Genomic DNA, 18,999 nt, shown 5'->3' on the forward strand with positions numbered 1-18,999 from the left:
ATTCCAGTGAAATATATTTATGTTTGTGGTTGTAATGTGACAAAATATGGAAAAGTTCAAGGGGTATGAATACTTTTGCAAACCACTGTAATACCACCTCCTCTTCTTCTTAGATCTCATGAGTCACGGGGAGCTTAGACCTTTATGTACTGAAAAACAGTGGAGATAAACCTGCTGTGCAGCAAAAACAAATTGATTTTCATAAACAAATAGGAAATCTTAAATCATACACATAGCTGGAAATGTTACAAAGCAACAAAATAAAAAACATGGTGATTGCCCAGTGTAAAGTTACCAATAATTGAGCTATTTGGTTATTAAACTTTAGTAATTGAACTAAATTAGGCTGACTGGAGTCCAGACACACAGTGAAAACAAGCCCCCTTGTAGTTTCTAGATTTAACATTTATTAGTGATTAATACCATTTTAACCAGAAATGAATCAAACTAACCAATTAATAGTTAGATTTAGTAGTTGTAACGTTAAGTTAGGATTATTTTAGTGAAATTTATTTTGTTTTAAAGACAACTTATTTTTTAGTGGACTTTGCTGTATTTTTCTGCCCTTCTTCACACAGGTGCGTGGTTCACTTCCCTCCTGTTAAATTATGATCTCATGAGGAAACACTGATATTACAGTAAACCAGGGCTTCAGGGAATGTTTTTGCTAATTGTCTCAACCATCAGTTCAGTATCATCACAAAATAAATCTAGCTTCAGTTTCCTTTTTCCTGATGAATATATACACACTTTAGACTGTGTTCATGCATACATAACCACTCCGTCCACTCTGACGTAGCTTCCATCATCACAGTCCCTGCACGCCATGCTGTGGTGCTTCTGCTTCCTGTTCTGTTTTCACCTGAATGTCAAACGGTTTCCCTGCCTCAGTTCAGTCCCCGTGGTCTCAGCTTTTCTCATCCAATCAATCTCCTGATCCGGTTGAGGTGATTTGCTGATTAACCAGTGATGTGGAGGAGTTAATGCTGCTGCAGTCAGCAGCTGTTGAGCCACATCAACGATAAAAAGAAATGAGAACAATGTAGAAACCTGCCGAGCAGTGGATTAAGTGGAGAGAAGAGGTTATTTAAGAAAATGATTCTTCTTTTAATGTTTTGTTTTTATCGTAGCCTTGTTATTTCTGAGTGTTGCTTGTTTTTGTTTTTCTGTTTTGGTGTTTGCGTATCTTTATGTCACGTGGCTTTTTGTCCTCCCCGTTTGGTTTGTCCATGGCTTCGCTCTATAGATCCCCGTATCGCAGTCCTCTGTCATGGATGACATAGAGGAGTGGCTCTGTGCTGACGTGGTGAGACTTCTTTTATACCTTGATTTATATTTAGTCACTCCTACCTTTTCTCCTTTTTACTTTTATACTTTTCGTTCGTTTCCTATGATAGCACATCTCCTCCATCCATTTCATGTAAACGCACAGTATTCTTTTGAACTTCACGTCCTTTTTCTTCACTATGCTCTTGTTTGTTCCACTGCTGACTGACACAAGAGTTTACCACGAGGTCTGACTTTAACGTGGTGCTAATGATAACTGATAACAGCTGCAGGGTTCTTTTTAAACATGAGCTAATGAAAGGTTTATGAGCTGCTTCGTGCGTACGTGTCGGCACGTTGGCGCTTTGCGAGCAGCAGGTTTGTGTGTGCGCTTGATTGAATTGTCAGATGAACGTACAGCTAAGATTTATGTCATTTGAAGATGGTTTTTCTTTAATTTTTTTTTGTTCTGTTTTCTGTTTAATAGAAGGGAGATGGCTCTGAGGAAGGGGTGACCAGTGAAGGTACTTGAAAGCACGTTCCCAGCCGCTCTGCGTTTTGTTTGTGTCCGAGACAAATCCGTTTGTTTCTTTCAGACTTTGATAAATTCCTGGAGGAGCGAGCCAAGGCGACGGACGCTCTGCCTCCTCCCCCGCCCGGGGCCGCCCCCGCTCACCCCGCACGTGCCTCCAGCGGTTCCCATAAGAAGGCGGAACGGACGGAGGACGCCCTCTTTGCCTTGTAGACGTGTCRTCAGAGAGCAGCAGGGCGTCTCTGCAGGTGGTCCCGAGCATCCCCCCGGTCCAGAACAAGCCCCTTCCTCGTCCCATTTCCTCGTCGACTGGGAGTGGCGTAGCGAGTGATCTCCACCTCCTTGTTCTCTTCTCGCCCCGACGCTCAAACCCGCAGAGGTCAAAGATGTTTACTGCACACTCTGCTGTGTTACATTTCGCTATAAATGGATGTATTAATCTGTAACGTGGGATGTACTACTCATGGCTCATTTGTAACACAAATGTTGACAGCCTAACTTGCCTCACGTGGTTTAAGAATGTGGTATATTACTGCAAGACGAATGAGGGGGATTTCTTCAAGCGTGCGTTCGACTTGTATGGGAGCACACAGTTAGAATGATAGTTATTTTTTACTACATTCACTTAATTGCTCATTTATGCTTTTACTGTTGTAATGGTTTGTTCTGGTTGTGTACTAGAGCTGGGGTTATTTTACTTTAGAACTGGAAATACTTCTTTCAGGACCTAATTATTTGCCCAGTTAGCCAGAAGCACTGCATGTACAGCAAGCTTTTTGTTACAAAAAAAATATCCAAAATCACATTTTATCTTGACGCATTAAGCGTTAACAGCATTTTTCTAACCAAAGGGAACGTAAAACTACAACGACAGTAAAATCAGTAATGTACAAAACATGCATTGTATTTTAAAATGCTAAAAGGGAAAGGCCATGGTTGTGGAATATTTCCATTTGTCTTTTCAGTCTATTGAAAGGCTACAAAAATGAAATGAGCGCTATATGCTTTTAATTAACTACAAGCACTTTCAGCCATTCCAAAGATTACTGAGGCTTTAAGACCAACTGTGTTAGTTTTAACTGTTAAGAGAAAAAAAAGGTTCACATGCAACAAATAGTTTTTCTTTCTCCTGTTTATCGTTTGCGCACTTTGAACAAAAAGTCATTTTGTCCTTTATGTTCACAGAATCCTTACCAAGTAGTGAAGTCGGATGGTTTTGTAAAGGTTTATGAAGTAGTGTTGAGACTGGATCCTTTTTAAGACTTCACCACTTTATTATTTTGGTTTCGCTCTCATGCAGATTAGCCTTTTGCTCGTCACTCACTGAGGTCGTTCAAAGCACCATCTGCAACGAGTAAGATATTAACTGTCCATAACCCTTTCACAGAACTCCACAAAGGATCTAAATTAGTCCATTTCATTTCAGTAAGAGACGCACCAGCATCAAAAATGTCTTAAAAGACAAAACTTATAAAAYATCTAATCCTAGATGTAGATCCTCACATACTTTGTTACTGTATACACCTCAAAATACATGAATTATTCTGGACCTGGTTAGAACCATATTGGCTTATAAGAATACATAAAATGTAGGAAAGCTCATTATTTTATTCCCCGRTTTTAGTTTTGGACCTTGTGTACATTTCGTCACTCATTTATTTTTGTTTATTCCAGTTCAAGGCATGATTTCCTTCATGCATTTGTACTTTAGTTTACCTTACCAGCTGCTGCCAAGTATTTCTGTCATGGACCATTTTTACAACAAGTAGATTGACCGCAATTTGTTTTTAGCATACACAGAATATCTGGGCGGCTGTGGTGGGGTGGTAGGACAGTCGTCCAGGGACATGAAAGTCACAGGTTCGAACCCCTGCCAAGCCCACATGTCGTGGTGTCGTTGAGGAAGACACCTAGTCCCTAAGCTCTCCGGATGCATACGTAGCTGCCCGCTGATCCACCTGGGTGCATCTCACGTGTGTCGAGTCAGATGTGGAGCACGCATTTTATCATTGCATGGGAACATGCATTGATGACAATGCATAGCATATTATTATTATTATTATTGATAATCACATATAAAGACATAAAAACAACACAAAAGCAAACCCCAAACTGCATTCCAGCTCTTTAAAGTTAAATATACCATGACTCAAGGYTAGTCTCCTTAACAACTTTTAAAAGATTAATCTTTGATCAAAGTTGCTGAATTAACAGTTTGTATCAGTATTAGAGAGAAATACTCATCATTTACTATCATTAACATAGATGCAAACAGATAAGTATCTATGTAATCATTACGATCAATATGGGTTTTAGTTATGAAAATGTATTTTGGAGCTTCAACGCTGGAATGTTATTTACAGATACATGTTCAATATGGTTTCCAGATTACTGATATTTAATAATTTTATTATTTTTTTAAGTTTGCATTAATGTTGCACATATACAGACACTAAAAATGTTAACAGAGATTATTTAAAATGGAACTTTAGCTATTTTCTGTGTTACAAAGTCTGTTACTGTTTTTGTTACCTGCTTTTATGATGGTTGTGTAATAAAATAAAATAAAATAATTCCACAGAAGTTTTGGTTGCCTGAAACGGACAAATGTCTTTAAAAGGGATGAGATGTGGAAATGAGGCCTGCTTTCTGTTCTTCGGTATGCCGTGTCCATCTGCTGCCATTACTTATGTACGGTCAGATTTGTGTTTGACTGACATTTTGCACGTGTGTAAAGGCYCAATAAAAGACTAGCAATGCGTGACCTCTACTTCACAACTGTTTTTATTTCACTTCAAACATGATGTGATGGTCTTCAGTTTTTGAATTCTTATACTGATGCAACTCAGCCTCAATCGTCTGCGCCTCATGAGCAAGAGTAAATACATGCGATGTGTACCGGTTATAGAAATGAACCAACAAAACAAGGGTTTGTGTTATTCCCATGCACTGACTGCAACTCTACACTAGGTCAGTGACCTATTTCCCAAAGCTTTTGTGCTGATCTGCATTGATGTTTATTTTATAGTTTGTTTTTATTTTTACATACATCATGTACTTGAAAGGGGTAAATGACATTCTTTATTGCTTTTTTTTTATTATTATATATATTTTTTTATTATTTCATTCCCGTTTGGGAAAAATACACTTATGTAAAGTATAAATATATTGTTTTACATGATGGAGATTTATTTATTTATTTAGTTTTTGCAACATAAATTACTTTAGTGTAGTTGTATATAAATATATCTAATATCCACTTTACAAGACAGAAACACATGATGTAATCGCTGGACACAGGACTCCGACGTCAGATCACCCCACTCGGTTTCTGAGCTCCTGATTGGTCGATTTTACTGGTTCTACGGGAGGAGCCGCAGAGTCGGGTCAGACAAGCTTGGCTGTTAAACAATCCCGCCTACTCAGCTCTGATTGGCTGTTGAAGGGGCAAGCCTACAATAAACATAACCACGCTGTTTCTATCAAAATACACATTTAGGTAAAATGTGGTTGCCATAAGAATAATCTTGCATAGTATGATGGAAAATAGCTCTGATTAAAAAAAATAAAGAGAGGGATTATTTTAATGCCTTTCGCCCCAAACTATTTTCTGAATTCATCAATAATAACTTTTTAGAGTCTTGTATAAGTTTTATATTAGGGTAATATCGGGTTTTTTTCATATAAAAATTAGATCATTTACTATATTTTCTTTTACTACTCTCTTTAACAATCAAAACAATGAGAAACGGAACGTGGGAAATGACCTTCAAGGTTTCTGATTGGCTGGTGTAAGTGTCAGTCATCAGGGGCTGGACGGGTTTCTCCGGCTCGTGCCGTCAGCAAGGTAGTGCTGAATGAGCTTCAGTGTTTGGCTCGTTTTCACAAGTTTCCCAAAGCCGACTATGGAGTTTGGATTGGGGCGTTATAGCTAACACTGAAGTAAAAGGTTGAAGCGTTTTTTTTTGTACGTGTTTCGGGAATATCTGGAACACGACACTTTGTCAAATGTAGGGCCGTGGAAAGTTAAGGATTTTTTTTAACTCCCAGATCAGTCAGTGAACTGTAGAGAACCAGACAGGAGAGCGAAGATGAACCGCTTGTCCTTTGACGATCCTTCGTTGGATAACCTGGATCCAACACTGTCGCTTCATGACCCAAGTGATATTGACACGGCTCTGCTGAGCGACATTGATGGTAAGAAGATGCATAATTGTGACTGTTGAAATAAAAGCGCTAAAACAACTCCACTGTTCGGACTTGTGCATAACATCCATGGTGTTTGTGTCCTCCATTGTGTTACATAAACATTTAAAGAACAAAGTAACCATTTCACGGTGCATCTTTGTTTACACTTGCTATAGTTTATTAGCTAGCTAGGTTATGTGGGCTTAACTAAACCAATTGTTTGTAGCACTAATTTCAATACACTTTTATTGCTGTTTTTGTATATAATGTGTTTGCTATAACTCTACTGAACAAATAATATTAGAAATAGCGTGGGCTAGCTATGAGGCTAATGTGTTGTTAGCGCGCCCCGCCTCCAGCGTGCTCCACAGACCGAGGTTACTACAGTTCATTCCTCTTTTTCTGGGGTTCAGCCGCCTCATTTGACCGAATTAACCGACAAAATGTGTCTTGTTTATTTAAAACAGCACAGTATGCTGTCGCGGACAATTGTTTCATTCAARAGTTAAGGTTTACTTTTACTGCTCGCGCAGCTCATTTAATCATTAAAGCACCGTGCGCGTGAAAATGTTGCGCGTCAAGTGTGGTTGCAAATCAGTCGTTTCTTTTAACAGCCCGTGTGTTTGTGTTTTATCATAATTGCCGACGTGTAGTTTGATAAGCCGCGCGTTGTGCGTTTGACCCAAACATTTCCTGCGCCCTAAATTTGACCGGGTGTAACCTTTTGGTGAGGATGCACGATAGTAACCTCGCTTTGCTATAGCGAGTCTGAGAGCCGCGCTCTGATTGGTCGAGAGCGATCACCTCATACGCAACACTGGTTCTCTCTCACACACGCACGCACGCACGCACGCGATAGGGAATCTATTCTGGTCAACTGAAGTGTTGAAAATCATGAATAAACAATAAGTACTGATTGCATAGGGTATGGCAAAGTGAAAGTTCATGTTTTTGTAAGTTTTACTTATTAGCAGCCTTGTAAAATTGTTGTTTTTGAATTGCATGTATTTATTTTACAGGGGATAAAAAAGCAATGTCATAAAAACCAAAAGAAGTTGTTTTTTTAATCTAGTTTATGAATGGCATATACTGTAAGTTATACCCACTTGCTTTAGCTGGTAGTAGGGATTTAAYCAAAACAAACACATTTAAAAATATTTACCAGAACACCATCTGAGTTGATTGTTGGTTTGAATAATAATAATTTGTTTATGTTTGACATTACACTGAGCGCAAGGTGATTAGAGACGACTGTGCAATTTTCTGCRCAGCGAATAAAATCTGCATTGCTGGCCACCAAAGACAAAAGGCCYGTTATAATGCTGTCAGATTTACTGATATTGAGCTAAAGTTTGATGTAGTAGCAGCTGAGACTCATCATCAACACATACTTTAAGCACTACCAGTTCTCACACTATATCACCTTGCACATAACACCATTTATAAGGTTTGCCCAAACCTAATATAACCCCATCTGTAATGAGATGATCATAGTTTAAAGCTTTGTCATAAACGGCTGCAGGCAATATGCATTCCTTCAAAAAACTCTAACAATTCTTAGAAGTTCCACCTTTATTTTACATTATTTATTTTAAGTTAAACTTTTGAGCAAACTCAATGATCTGTTTGAACAGAAACCTCGTGTCTTTAAATTAGTGATGTACAAATAACCAGCAATTTTCATGAAAATACAGGAGAGTCAGTGCAAAAGATGTTGCAGTCCTTTGTGAGCTGACAACAAACTTAATGACAAAATCGTATTAGTTCATTTTATTTAAATGGATTGGGCTTTTCTATTGATTCTGTGATCAAAACATGGATGTCTCTGACTTATTTTTCTTTGCAGACATGCTTCAGCTCATCAACAACCAGGACATGGAGTTTGGTGGCCTCTTTGATCCCAGTACCTTCTCAGCAGGACCCCCCACACAAGAGACGATTGGCTTGTCACAGACCATCACCGCTGCCCCTCCAGCTACCACCTCAACACCTACGTCTTCGTCTGCTTCCTCCATCCTAAGCAACAACCCCCACCTAGATGCTCTCTTGGGCCCCCCCATCACCCGGAGCTCCTCCACCCCAGACAAGACCTTCCAGCCTCCCACCTTTCAGCAGTCTCCCCTGTCCCATGTACCCATCTCCACCCCGAGGCAGCAGCCGTCCTCGACGCCGCGGTCTCCGAGCCTCAGGCAGCCCCAGGTGGAGCAGCCCCAACCCGCTGTCAGTTCGTCTGCCCCGGCACAGGCGGCTTCTCCTCACGGTTCACCGAATCCAGCGTTCAGCTCCACCACACAGGTGTTCTTCGCCTCCGCTGTGCCTCAGACCCCACCTCAGCCCCAGTCACAGACACCCCCACCGCAAAGCAGCTTTAAGAGCCAAATTAGCTGCACAGGTGAGTCCTCTTTAATGGCAACGATCACTTCCTAGAGGAAGTGTGGCTTTAATGGCTGGGGAACAAAAAAAACAAAAACAAAAAAACAAAAGCCATTGTTTTAGAATAGACGCAGTGAATTTAACATTTGTTATTGTTGTTTTGTTCAAAGTGTGAGCATTCAATGTGCCGCCTTCAAGTCTGATTACTCAAAACAGAAACCTTTAGAGTTTAACACAGATTTAACAAGTGAAACTGTTTGTGTCCAGTGAGATGGCTCTTATATCAAGCGAGGCCAGTAAGTAACTCTGCCTCACCTGATCACATTTTAATCTATTAAACCTTATCAGCATTAAGTGCCCCTGCGGCACAACGGTGTGTATATGTGTATATGTGTGTGTGTGTGTGCGTGTGTGCGTGTGTGTGTGTGTGCGCGTGTCAAAATGGTCTTGGAATGGCTCAAAGAGCACAGTAGACCATCTGAGGTGATCACCTGTGTATGTTTGATGGCACCTGTCATGTTTTCTATATGCAATAAATTTTTATTACTCTGTAACAAGATCCAACAACCCTGATAGAGGTGTGCAATCATTATCTCTGCTGCGTTTGATAAGAATTACAAGATGACTCACTGAATGTTGTCATCGGGACTTTATAAGTAGGTCACGGGTCACCRGTTTGCCTATGAACCCACAGACAGAAGTCTTTATACCAAGACAGGATCATGGTTGGTGTGAAGATTAAAAGGGAGTTTAATGGAAAATTGGAGTTCTGATTATTTTAATTAAAGTGGGTCCTGCTGTCACAGTGTAAATTTTGTTTGTGCGTAAATATATACCGGTATATATATTTTTTTACAAAATTGTAATTTTCATAGATAAAATGATGACAAATGAGGATGTCCGTGTTGTTTTATTATGACCCCCGCACGCGAAGCGTAAGGGGGAGTCATAATTGTTTTTGTACTTTTTATTTGTTTATTTTTTCGGTGATTTTTGGTCAACCGTAGCACAAAAAAGGCTGCACCGATCAACATGAAATTTGGCAGGACTGTAGATGAGTCTGACCTACACTGCGCCAGCCAACGGTTTTATGATAGACCCCATATGTGAGGAGGGGGCTCCTTTCAAAGAGGGGGGTGTCAGGACATATGAAAGGCTTATAACTGAGAAACCGTTCAATATAAAAGCTTCAAATTTCTTTTGTTGTTTAGCTCTGATGAAGCTCTATCCATCAGGCTCACCAATCAGTGCCCCCCCCCCGACCACCAATTTATCTGAAAAAGTGGTATCTGGACATACAAAAATGGTTATTGCTCAAAAAACTATTAAGCATTAAGCATCTGTCATGTTTTTATCAGTGACAATTAGCTTAGTGCGTTTCTTTAATGGCATCTTAATCAAATCAACAAGAGAAACCTTGTGTTTAAAGGTTCTTCAGCTGCAGGTTTCTTTAGTTTAGCAGGATGTCAGTCATGTTAGTTTAATCCGAATTGTTTTTTGTCTAACCTATTGTACAATTATGATCTTTATTTGACAAAAAACAGTGAGTTATGTTGTCTATTATCAAATTAAAGTCAGATTTGTGTTGAATTGCTAACATTGTTATGTTAGAATAGTTCAGTTATTAAACCTTTAATGTTTTTAAGAATGGGATCAGCTTCTGTTTACATCATAACACAGCAGCTGGTTTACAGTCCAGTTCAGTGCAAATAGCACAATGCAAAATGTGATTGTTGAATAGTTTATTTATTTTATTTTTTTATTGATCTTTGTGCCTTCTCTGTTTTGCAGCTGGCAGCCCCAGCAGTGGGAGCACACCCGTTTGCTCCTCCCCTCCCAGCATCCAGCCCGTGACCATTCAGACTCCCCTCCAGGGGCTGACCACGACCGCTCCCCTCCTGACCACATCAGCAAGCCCTCCAGTTCAAACCATCGCACCCCAAGTTCAGCAGGTTCCTGTAAGCGTGTCGTTCTGAGTGCGCTTGAATAAAACGAGTGCACCGCTGTGTTTGTTCACGTTTTCTGATCATCTCTGTCYCTCTCAGGTGTTGCTGCAACCCCAGTTCATCAAAGCCGAGTCACTGCTGCTCACTACTCTGAAACCTGACCCCTGTTTGGTCACAACTGTGGCCTCTCCCACATCCCTGGCCACCACCAGCGCAGTTCAGAGCACCTCGCTGCAGGTTCGCACGTCTGACTTTCCACCATGAAATAATTACCRACACTGTGATTCATAACTAACTTAAGCTTTGTGCATCTCTTAGGCCTTTATGGGTGGGGGCACCATYCTGACCACAGTGCCTGTGATGGTGGATGCTGAAAAGCTGCCTATCAACCGCATTGCCATCGCTAGCAAGCCAACGGGCCAGCCACACAAGGGGGAGAAGCGCACGGCTCACAACGCGATCGAGAAGCGCTACCGCTCCTCGATTAATGACAAAATAGTGGAGCTGAAAGACATGGTGGCTGGGACTGAAGCCAAGGTGGGAAACTGTTTATGACACAAAAWATAAAATTACTCCATTTTTTTCTGTTTATACCAAACAAAACMTATGATTGGGCTTACCTGCTTTAGTGTAGTTGGTCTGCAGAGTGCACAATACATGGTGTGAGCACCGCCATCGTGACATCAGGCAGATTAAATCAACATGTGAACTATAGGCTATTGCACTAAATGATTGTCAATGTCAACTTTATTTATAAAGCGCTTTTAAAAACAGCTAATAGCTGCACTAAAGTGCTGTACAGCAATCTACAAATATCACAAAAGCACATTAATTGCTAAAAATACATAATAAATTACAACCAACAATAGTAAGAACAGATAAATTACAATGCCAGGTCTTASTTTAATTAAATGCCTTTGAATAAAAGTGAGTCTTAAGAAGCACTTTGAAGTTTTCCAAGCTCTGAGCAGATCTRATGTGAAAAGGCAAGTTGTTCCATAGATTGGGAGCAGACACAGCAAAAACACGATTACTACTCTTAAATCTGGATCTTGGAACATCTAGAAGCATCTGGTTGTTTGACGTCAATGTTCTATTGAGGATCTATGTTGGTTGTGTGTAACCGATTTTATTTTGATGGGTTGCTTTCGCCAGCCAAATCAGTTACAGGTGGCTTTGTGAAAAAAAAATTGTTGTAAAAGTTCTGGGACAATAATGGCAGCATTTTTCGGAAAAGTTTTGTCGGTGAATTCTCGAGCTGTGGAGGAAGGATCTTGACAAAAACGAGGAGGAAATRAGGTCAATTATTGTTTAGCATAAAAGCTAATATTAATGTGACGTAAACAGGAAACGAGGTGTCAGTTCAGATGGAGCATGCAGAGGCCTTCACTGTGTGTTTTTACTGAATGTTTGTTCTGTTTGTTTTTGTTGCAGCTCAACAAGTCTGCAGTCCTGAGGAAAGCCATCGACTACATCCGCTACCTGCAGCAGGCCAACCAGAAGCTCAAACAGGAGAACATGGCTCTCAAAATGGCGGCTCAGAAAAACAGTACGCACATAAAACCTTATTCTTTCTGTGTTCTTCAGCAAACAGTCATCTTCATTCAGACCCTTTGGTCTGCTGATAGCCAACATCATATTTCTGTGGACTGTAGTTTGAAGCTTCTTATTTTTTTTGAATCACTGGTTTCCTTCATTCTTTTAGAGTCTCTCAAGGACCTGGTTGCCATGGAGGTGGATGGACAGGCAGAAGTGAAGAATGAGCTGCCCACTCCGCCGGCCTCWGATGTGGGCTCCCCAACCTCCTTCTCACACTGCAGCAGCGACTCAGAGCCCGACAGTCCGATGGGAGAGGACACAAAGGTATGCAGTGAATATTCAGGCTGCTCGTGCTGTTTTACATCAGATGATGTCATCATCTSATGGGCTTCAGGGCTAAATAAAGCTACTGGATTTAATGCAGCCTCATAAAGATGTTTCTTCTTGTCCAAACAAGGGACAGAAATCCAGTGGSGACTAAAATAACAGTTGTTTTTTTATTTCTAATTGTTCCTTGTGTTTATGTTGATGCTTACAACACTAAGCATGTTGGGGATAAAGCTAGCTGTTATRTTTCTAATTCTACAAACAAAACAAAGTGAAATTAACTCCATCAAAAGCTTGAAAATATACCTGGAAAATGCTTAAAATGGTTTGAGWTTGACTTTGAGGAACATTCAGGAACTCTGAAAATACTGTATAAAGTTGTTGATTTGGTAGATTTCAGACGGTATATTTATTTTATGCATACTGGTATACTAGGTAAAATCCAGCAATTTTTACTTTTAATAATGAATTTCACCAGTATTTGATATCTTTTTAGACCTCCTTACTCTCGTACAACTCAAACACAGTTTAGTGTTTTATACAGAGGCTCAAAGATAAGAACAGTCTTCTTACATCCCTCAGAGGTGTCTAAAGAACAGTTTAAACAGAGAGTCGAATTATTGCTTTTAATATGTTTGAATTTTCCATATGGGTTTGTGTATTAAATGCTATTAGTTGTTTATATAAAGAAATGTGTGTTTTATATAATAGGTAAATGTTTTTAAATTATTTGTTTTATGAAGATCGCCACTTATTAAGCTCATTGAGGGTTTTTGGCAATTCTCCATCACATTGGTTTTTATGAAATATAATAATTGTGAAATATACAATGTTGTTTAGTTTAGTTTTTTTTTTCTATGTATTTTTTTATTGTGAAAATAAAGAAGTATTTTTTTTTCTGTTTCTCTACTCTGGCAGCCAAGTATTGGCACGTTGGATCAGTCTGCAGCAGGCGGCGGCGTCAGCGGCATGTTGGATCGCTCCCGCATGGCGTTGTGTGCGTTCACCTTCCTCTTCCTCTCCCTGAACCCCCTGGCTGCTCTGCTCTGCTCAGCTGGCAGCAGCTCTGCAGGGAGCACGGCAGACGTCACCCATCACGCCAGCAGAAGTGTCCTGGGCGTGGATATGGCCGGTATGAAGGAACACCTCGAAATGGAAATGTTACAGTGTGTTGTTTGACGTGTTCAACGAGAGGCTCTGTGTTGCCATCAGCTGACTCGTGGAGTTGGATGGACTGGATGCTGCCAACTATTTTGGTGTGGCTTCTGAACGGCATCCTGGTCTCGGGAGTTCTGATCCGGTTGTTGGTTTACGGAGAACCTGTCACCAGACCACACTCTGGATCATCGGTTTTGTTCTGGAGGCACCGCAAACAAGCAGATCTGGACCTTGCTAGAGTAAGTTTGTGTTCTTTGTTTCTGGTAAACTCATTAAACGTATCATAAAACCAAACTCACCGTCACTCTTCACCTCCTTCCCTTTTCCATCACAGGGAGACTTTGCTCAGGCCAGTCACAACCTGCGAACCTGCCTGAAGGCTCTGGGGCGCCCGCTGCCCACCTCTCAGTTAGACCTGGCCTGTGCCGCGCTCTGGGCTCTGCTGAGATTCTGCCTGCAGCGCCTCTGGGTCGGTCGCTGGCTCGCCGCCAAGGCTGGTGGGTTGAGGAGTGATCGCCCCCTGCAGGAGGACGCGTGCAAAAGCAGCCGGGATGCTGCGCTGGTTTACCATCGTCTGCACCAGCTTCACATGACAGGTGGAACTTTGAAATGAATTCCACATGTATTGTATTGTTTTCTTGACGTATATCTCACATATAATCAATTCTTTCTTTCACTTTTTCCATTACATTGTAACTTTTCTTTGCTTTCTTTCTTTTTTCCCCCTTTCTTTCTTCTTCTTTCTTGTCTATCTATTTAAAAAGCCACTGATGATGAAGAAGCTAAGATACTAATAGTCAGATATTCAGTACTGCTTTCTTCTGAGTGGCAAAAAAAAAAAAAGAAAAAGAAATGAATTCCACTAAATGTAGATGCAGTGCAATAATCATATTCATTTAATTAAAATGTGTTTGCTAATTCTTCATTCGCACTATGATAAAGCATTATTGTAAGGTTTAATTTGTTATTAAAACATTATTATTTGTGTACTCAAAGGTAAGCTGAATGGCAGCCACCTGTCAGCAGCACACATGGCTTTAAGTGCGGTGAACCTGGCAGAATGCGCCCGCTCGTGTCTTCCTGTAGCCTCTCTGGCTGAGGTCTACGTCTCTGCAGCGCTGCGGGTCAAAGCCAGTCTGCCGAGGATCCTTCATTTCACTTCTGTAAGTCTCACGCGTTCATGTGTGCACAAATGTCTTCCTTGGTCATTTATTCTGTGCAGATTGAGCTTGGATGCTGTTAGACACAAGTATTCACATGTGGTGGTCAGTGATGCACAACATAAACTGTGGTTCTAAGTTGACGTGATTTCTCTGTGACTTTAGTTGTTATTAAGTCGACCTTAAGTGTCCTTTTGAATTCCTCCAAAGTTGGACCATGAGACGAATGTCATTTTTTTTAAGAGCATGGGTTTCTTTTTTTCTTAATAAAAATGCATGGTCAAAGCCAAAAGACACAGCCATCAGAATAAATAATACATAATGCTGTTTTTAATGGAGCACACAGATTCCTTCCAGCTGCAAGCAAAGCTCTTATTTTTCTCCCCAGCGTGTCTCCAAGTGCGCTGATTAATTTACTCAAACTTATAACAGAAAGAAAGGATGGCAGCGGCTTATGTTCAGAAAATACGTTTATTTAAACAATAACCACAATGATGGGGATGGAAACAGAGACTGGCTTTTTTTAAATTATTTTTTACTCCAGTATAACTGTGTTTTAGTTTYAGTGTTACTGTCTTTCAGATTTGGCTAAGTGTGAAAACACAAACACAAAATTAAACAAAAGCTAAACTATAAGAACGATCTCCTCCAGCTAATGTCTGCTTCCATTAAAAAAACAAACAAACAAAAAAAAACWCTGCTGCTGTTTTAAGTCTTTCCTTTCTGAGCGATTTGGTGCATACAAAATTAAATGAATAATCCAAAAACAATATAGAATCAAAACAAGAAAAATGGGGAAATTATAGCTTTCAGATAAAGCTTATAAATTCTTTGAGAAGAAAACAAGCATGTGTACATTGTTGAGTTTTTTAAAAAGTSCAAACGTCACCTGCACAGATGTGTGTGTGTGTGTGTGTGTGTGTGTGTGTGTGTGTGTATGTGGGGGGGGGGGGGTATTATACACAGGTTATTTATTGATGATTAGATTTTTTAAAATGCTTTTTAAGCTTAAAAAAAATCTGTATTATACTCGAGATCGTATTATACATGAATAACTACGGTAGGTTACATATGGGCCAGCCTGAATCTCCTCTCTCCTGACAGCGAGTGTTCCTGAGCAGTGCCCGCCAGGCGTGCCTGTCCTCCAGCGGCAGCGTGCCTCCGGCCATGCAGTGGCTCTGTCACCCGCTCGGCCACCGCTTCTTCGTGGACGGGGACTGGGCTATCCGCAGCACGCCTAAAGAAAGCATCTACAGCCAGGCTGGAAACACTGGTAGGCGTAAATCGTACTTACTTTGTAGAATCGTCTTGAGAATGTCCCGTCTGAAATGCGTTTGTGTGGTAAAAGTCTGGTGTTGCTCTGGCAGTGGACCCTCTGGCTCAGGTGACCCAGGCCTTCAGAGAACACCTCCTAGAAAAGGCTCTTTACTGTGTGGCCCAGCCTCACGATGAGAAGAGGCCCAGCCAGGGTGAAGGGTAAGAAACAAGTTGATTGAGACAAACAGAACAGGCTGTTGGCTAACGCTGCTTTTMAAGTTAAAAACAAATGTTGCAACAGCCGTTAAGCCTAAAACATGTCTGTCAACAGGGAGTATGCTGACGCCCTGGAGTACCTCCAGCTGCTGATCAGTGCGTCAGACGCAGCCGGGGCCACCTCCCAGTCCTTTGCAATCGGCTCCAACATGGCTACTGTGACAGGTTGGTCACCTCCACTCCATTTGTTGCTTTATTCACCAGGGAAAAAAATAGATTCACAATCTCATCCTTTCATCCTCGTTTGACACAGCTGTTTGATTACCTCAGTGTGCTTTCAGAATTATAATGGAAAAAAATGAGACATCGTCCCTTTTTTTTAAAACTTTCCTTTGTAAATCAGGACGTGTGATTTCCGCGCGTCTCTCAACACTTTCTTTTGTCTTCACTAATCTAAGTGAAAAGGGAGGAGGGGTGTGTAGGTGAAGGGAGGCATCTGCTAGATTGCTTCATTTATCTTCAGCACTGTCAAATCAGTGATCACCTTCAGAGGATGTGCAGGGATTTAATAAGAAACTTTTCTTGGCAGGGTCTCAGGTTGTGTGTGTGTGTGTGTGTGTGTGTGTGTGTGTGTGTGTGTGTGTGTGTGTGTGTAATAGCTTTACCTGTTAAAATGATTGTAAAGATTACTGCTTATGATTATTTCAGAGGAGCAGCTATTTTTGCATGTACACCATCATAAGGCATTGCATGTAAATGAGGCCTGTAGGGGATGTGTTTTTGCATAATCGCGTGTCTGAATTGGGGTTGGGAGATATTGGCAAAAGAGTTAATCACGATTAATTGTGGCATTTAGCTGATTAAACGATTTTATATGACGATTAATCCCCTGGAGTCTCTGGACCTCGGCACGTACCAGTCCCATGACCGATTTAAATCGCTCTTGTGGGCAAGATACGGTACTCTCTCTCTCTAAGAATCTGTTCCAGTTTGTTTTAAATTGTGTTCATTGTCCAAGTAAAAGCAGCACTGTGATAAATAATTGACCGTGTTTTTTTTTTCTTTTTAATGTTCGTCATATTTGAATCACGTTGCAGCGAGAGGCAGTGAAAGACGGGCAGATTCGTGGAAAAAAAAACGCCTCAGTCCATCCAGCCTAATTTCAATATAATCCCCAAACTTCTTTCTGACTGACGCCTGAAATTAGTGCCAAAAAATCTGCAGGAAGACGAAAATAAAAAAAGATGCAAACGTTGAATGAAGCTCGGCGGTGATACARCGAGAGCGGGAGTGAGCAATGAGCTTTATAATRTTTARTGTTTGGATTTTATAGTCAGGGTGTAGCTCAGTGTTTACATCAGTCAGYTCTAGTGTCTTTGAGCCAAACAATAACCTGCGAACATGTTTCTGATGATTAGTGGCACACGATCCCCTCGTCTGAAYGTACCGTGTTTTTGACTCTRGTCTCTCTCCGTTCTCAGGTTGTGACCCCCACTCCAAGTGGTGGTCGTCAGTGGCCACAGTGATCATCAACTGGCTTCAAGGGGAYGACGCTGCTGCAGAGAGACTGTATCCCACCGTGGAGCACCTGCCCTGCAGTCTGCAGAACGCAGAGTGAGTTAGGAGTTCAGCATTCAACATTTGCTCTCACACACCTGCACTGCTTTAACCCGTGTCCTTTGAATTTTTAAAATGTCCCCCACCCCGCCTCGTTCTGGCAGGAACCCTCTGCCCAAAGCGTGTCTGAACACATTCAGGGCGGTCAGGGCTCTGCTGTTCAAGCCAGAGAACTGCCAGCTGAGTCTGAGCTTCACTGACAAGGCCAGCGTCCTGCTCCGAGACAGCCTCAACATGGGACCACACAGCCACAGCTCCAGTTTAGACAAGGTACACACACACACACACACACACACACACACACACACACACACACACACACACACACACACACAGGAAGACGAGGTCTTTTGGATTCACACACACAAATGTTGAACTGATGTTTGACTGCGAGGTAAACAAAGCCATGGACTTGAGATTTACAGATCCCACTGTGAGATGCTGCAGTGTTCTACCCAGTGGTCTTCARCAGATGGTGATTCTGGTGGATAGGCAGCTCGAAGTGCATGCATGTTTGTGTGTGTGTGTGTGTGCATGGCCAGAGCTGCAGTGCATTGTAGTTGCATTGCATGTGTGTCTTAAAGGAGTGCAATGTACCTGCAGTGCAATACAGCGCTGGGCCACAAACAGCAGAACACTCTGGATGAGACGGATTTTATGTCAAGATGTTTGTTTTCCTGATTTTTCCAAACACGTTTGGGTCTTTTTCTACGGCACTAACAATCTGATTTATAAACGAATCCTGGTGATTTTTTTTCCTTCCCAGGTTGTTGAGTTGTTGGTGTGTGATCTCCTGTTGGTTCTGAGGACAAATATCTGGCATGTGCAGCAGCAAGGGGCGAGTCCTACAGGGCTGGGGCCGGCAGGGACCACCGGTCCTGCGAGCCTTCATCAGGCCTCACCACCTGAACTTCAGGGCTTTCAACAAGACCTCAGCTCCCTGCGCAAACTGGCCCAGGGCTTCAGACCTGCCATGAGACGGGTAAGTGATGGTGACAGTCACAAGATTTTAGCTGTTCGTTTTAGTGCAGCACAAAGGAATTTGAAGGAGACCCGTGGTCCAAACATCCAGTCACAACAATCTACCTGGGAAATGATTGTAAATGTACCATATCCTTCTGAAATGATGAAATGTTATTTTTTTACATTTGACTGAAAAAGTAGCCAAAGTTCAAAGAAAAACCGAAATACCTTCATAGAGCCTGAAGAGCTCTATGTTAGCACTTTGAAAGTGACACGGCAAGAATTGAAAGACGGCTCAAAACTTTTGCACATTACTGTATAAGGCAGAAATGAAAAGAAGTGTTTTCTTCAAAGATATACAGAAATTATTGTTTCAGGCTGCAGTTCTCAGTAAAAAGAGAATATTGGAACACACACACACACACACACACACACACACACACACACACACACACAC

At 41.4% G+C, this 18,999-nt stretch overlaps 2 protein-coding genes across 6 annotated transcripts in view; both read left to right on the plus strand.

Moving 5' to 3' along the window:
• Positions 1-4,568, plus strand: part of tom1l2a (target of myb1 like 2 membrane trafficking protein a) — a 19,764-nt gene extending 15,196 nt beyond the window's left edge. For 2 of the 5 annotated variants that reach the window (XM_014014896.1, XM_014014898.1), the window contains 3 exons: positions 1,247-1,306; positions 1,754-1,790; positions 1,863-4,568. In XM_014014896.1, coding sequence (XP_013870350.1) covers positions 1,247-1,306; positions 1,754-1,790; positions 1,863-2,011 — 246 coding nt within the window. In that variant the 3' untranslated portion in view covers positions 2,012-4,568. Of the gene's footprint in view, positions 1-1,246; positions 1,791-1,862 lie in introns of all 5 variants that reach the window. The other 3 variants (XR_001310741.1, XR_001310742.1, XM_014014899.1) reach the window with 2 other exon arrangements.
• A 1,034-nt stretch (positions 4,569-5,602) lies between these two features.
• On the plus strand, positions 5,603-18,561 carry srebf1 (sterol regulatory element binding transcription factor 1; the record flags this gene model as incomplete). Its single annotated transcript, XM_014014901.1, is given in 17 exon segments — positions 5,603-5,995; positions 7,833-8,378; positions 10,151-10,317; positions 10,405-10,542; positions 10,624-10,842; positions 11,740-11,854; positions 12,011-12,168; positions 13,090-13,303; positions 13,384-13,568; positions 13,664-13,925; positions 14,326-14,492; positions 15,594-15,762; positions 15,857-15,965; positions 16,078-16,187; positions 17,444-17,576; positions 17,684-17,849; positions 18,346-18,561. Coding segments are annotated over 17 exon segments (3,180 nt in total), but the record flags the coding sequence as incomplete, so codon positions are not given.
• Between the last annotated feature and the right edge of the window lie 438 nt (positions 18,562-18,999).

This window comes from Austrofundulus limnaeus, unplaced genomic scaffold (genome assembly GCF_001266775.1).
Source record: "Austrofundulus limnaeus strain Quisiro unplaced genomic scaffold, Austrofundulus_limnaeus-1.0 Scaffold120, whole genome shotgun sequence".
Lineage (NCBI taxonomy): Eukaryota > Metazoa > Chordata > Actinopteri > Cyprinodontiformes > Rivulidae > Austrofundulus > Austrofundulus limnaeus.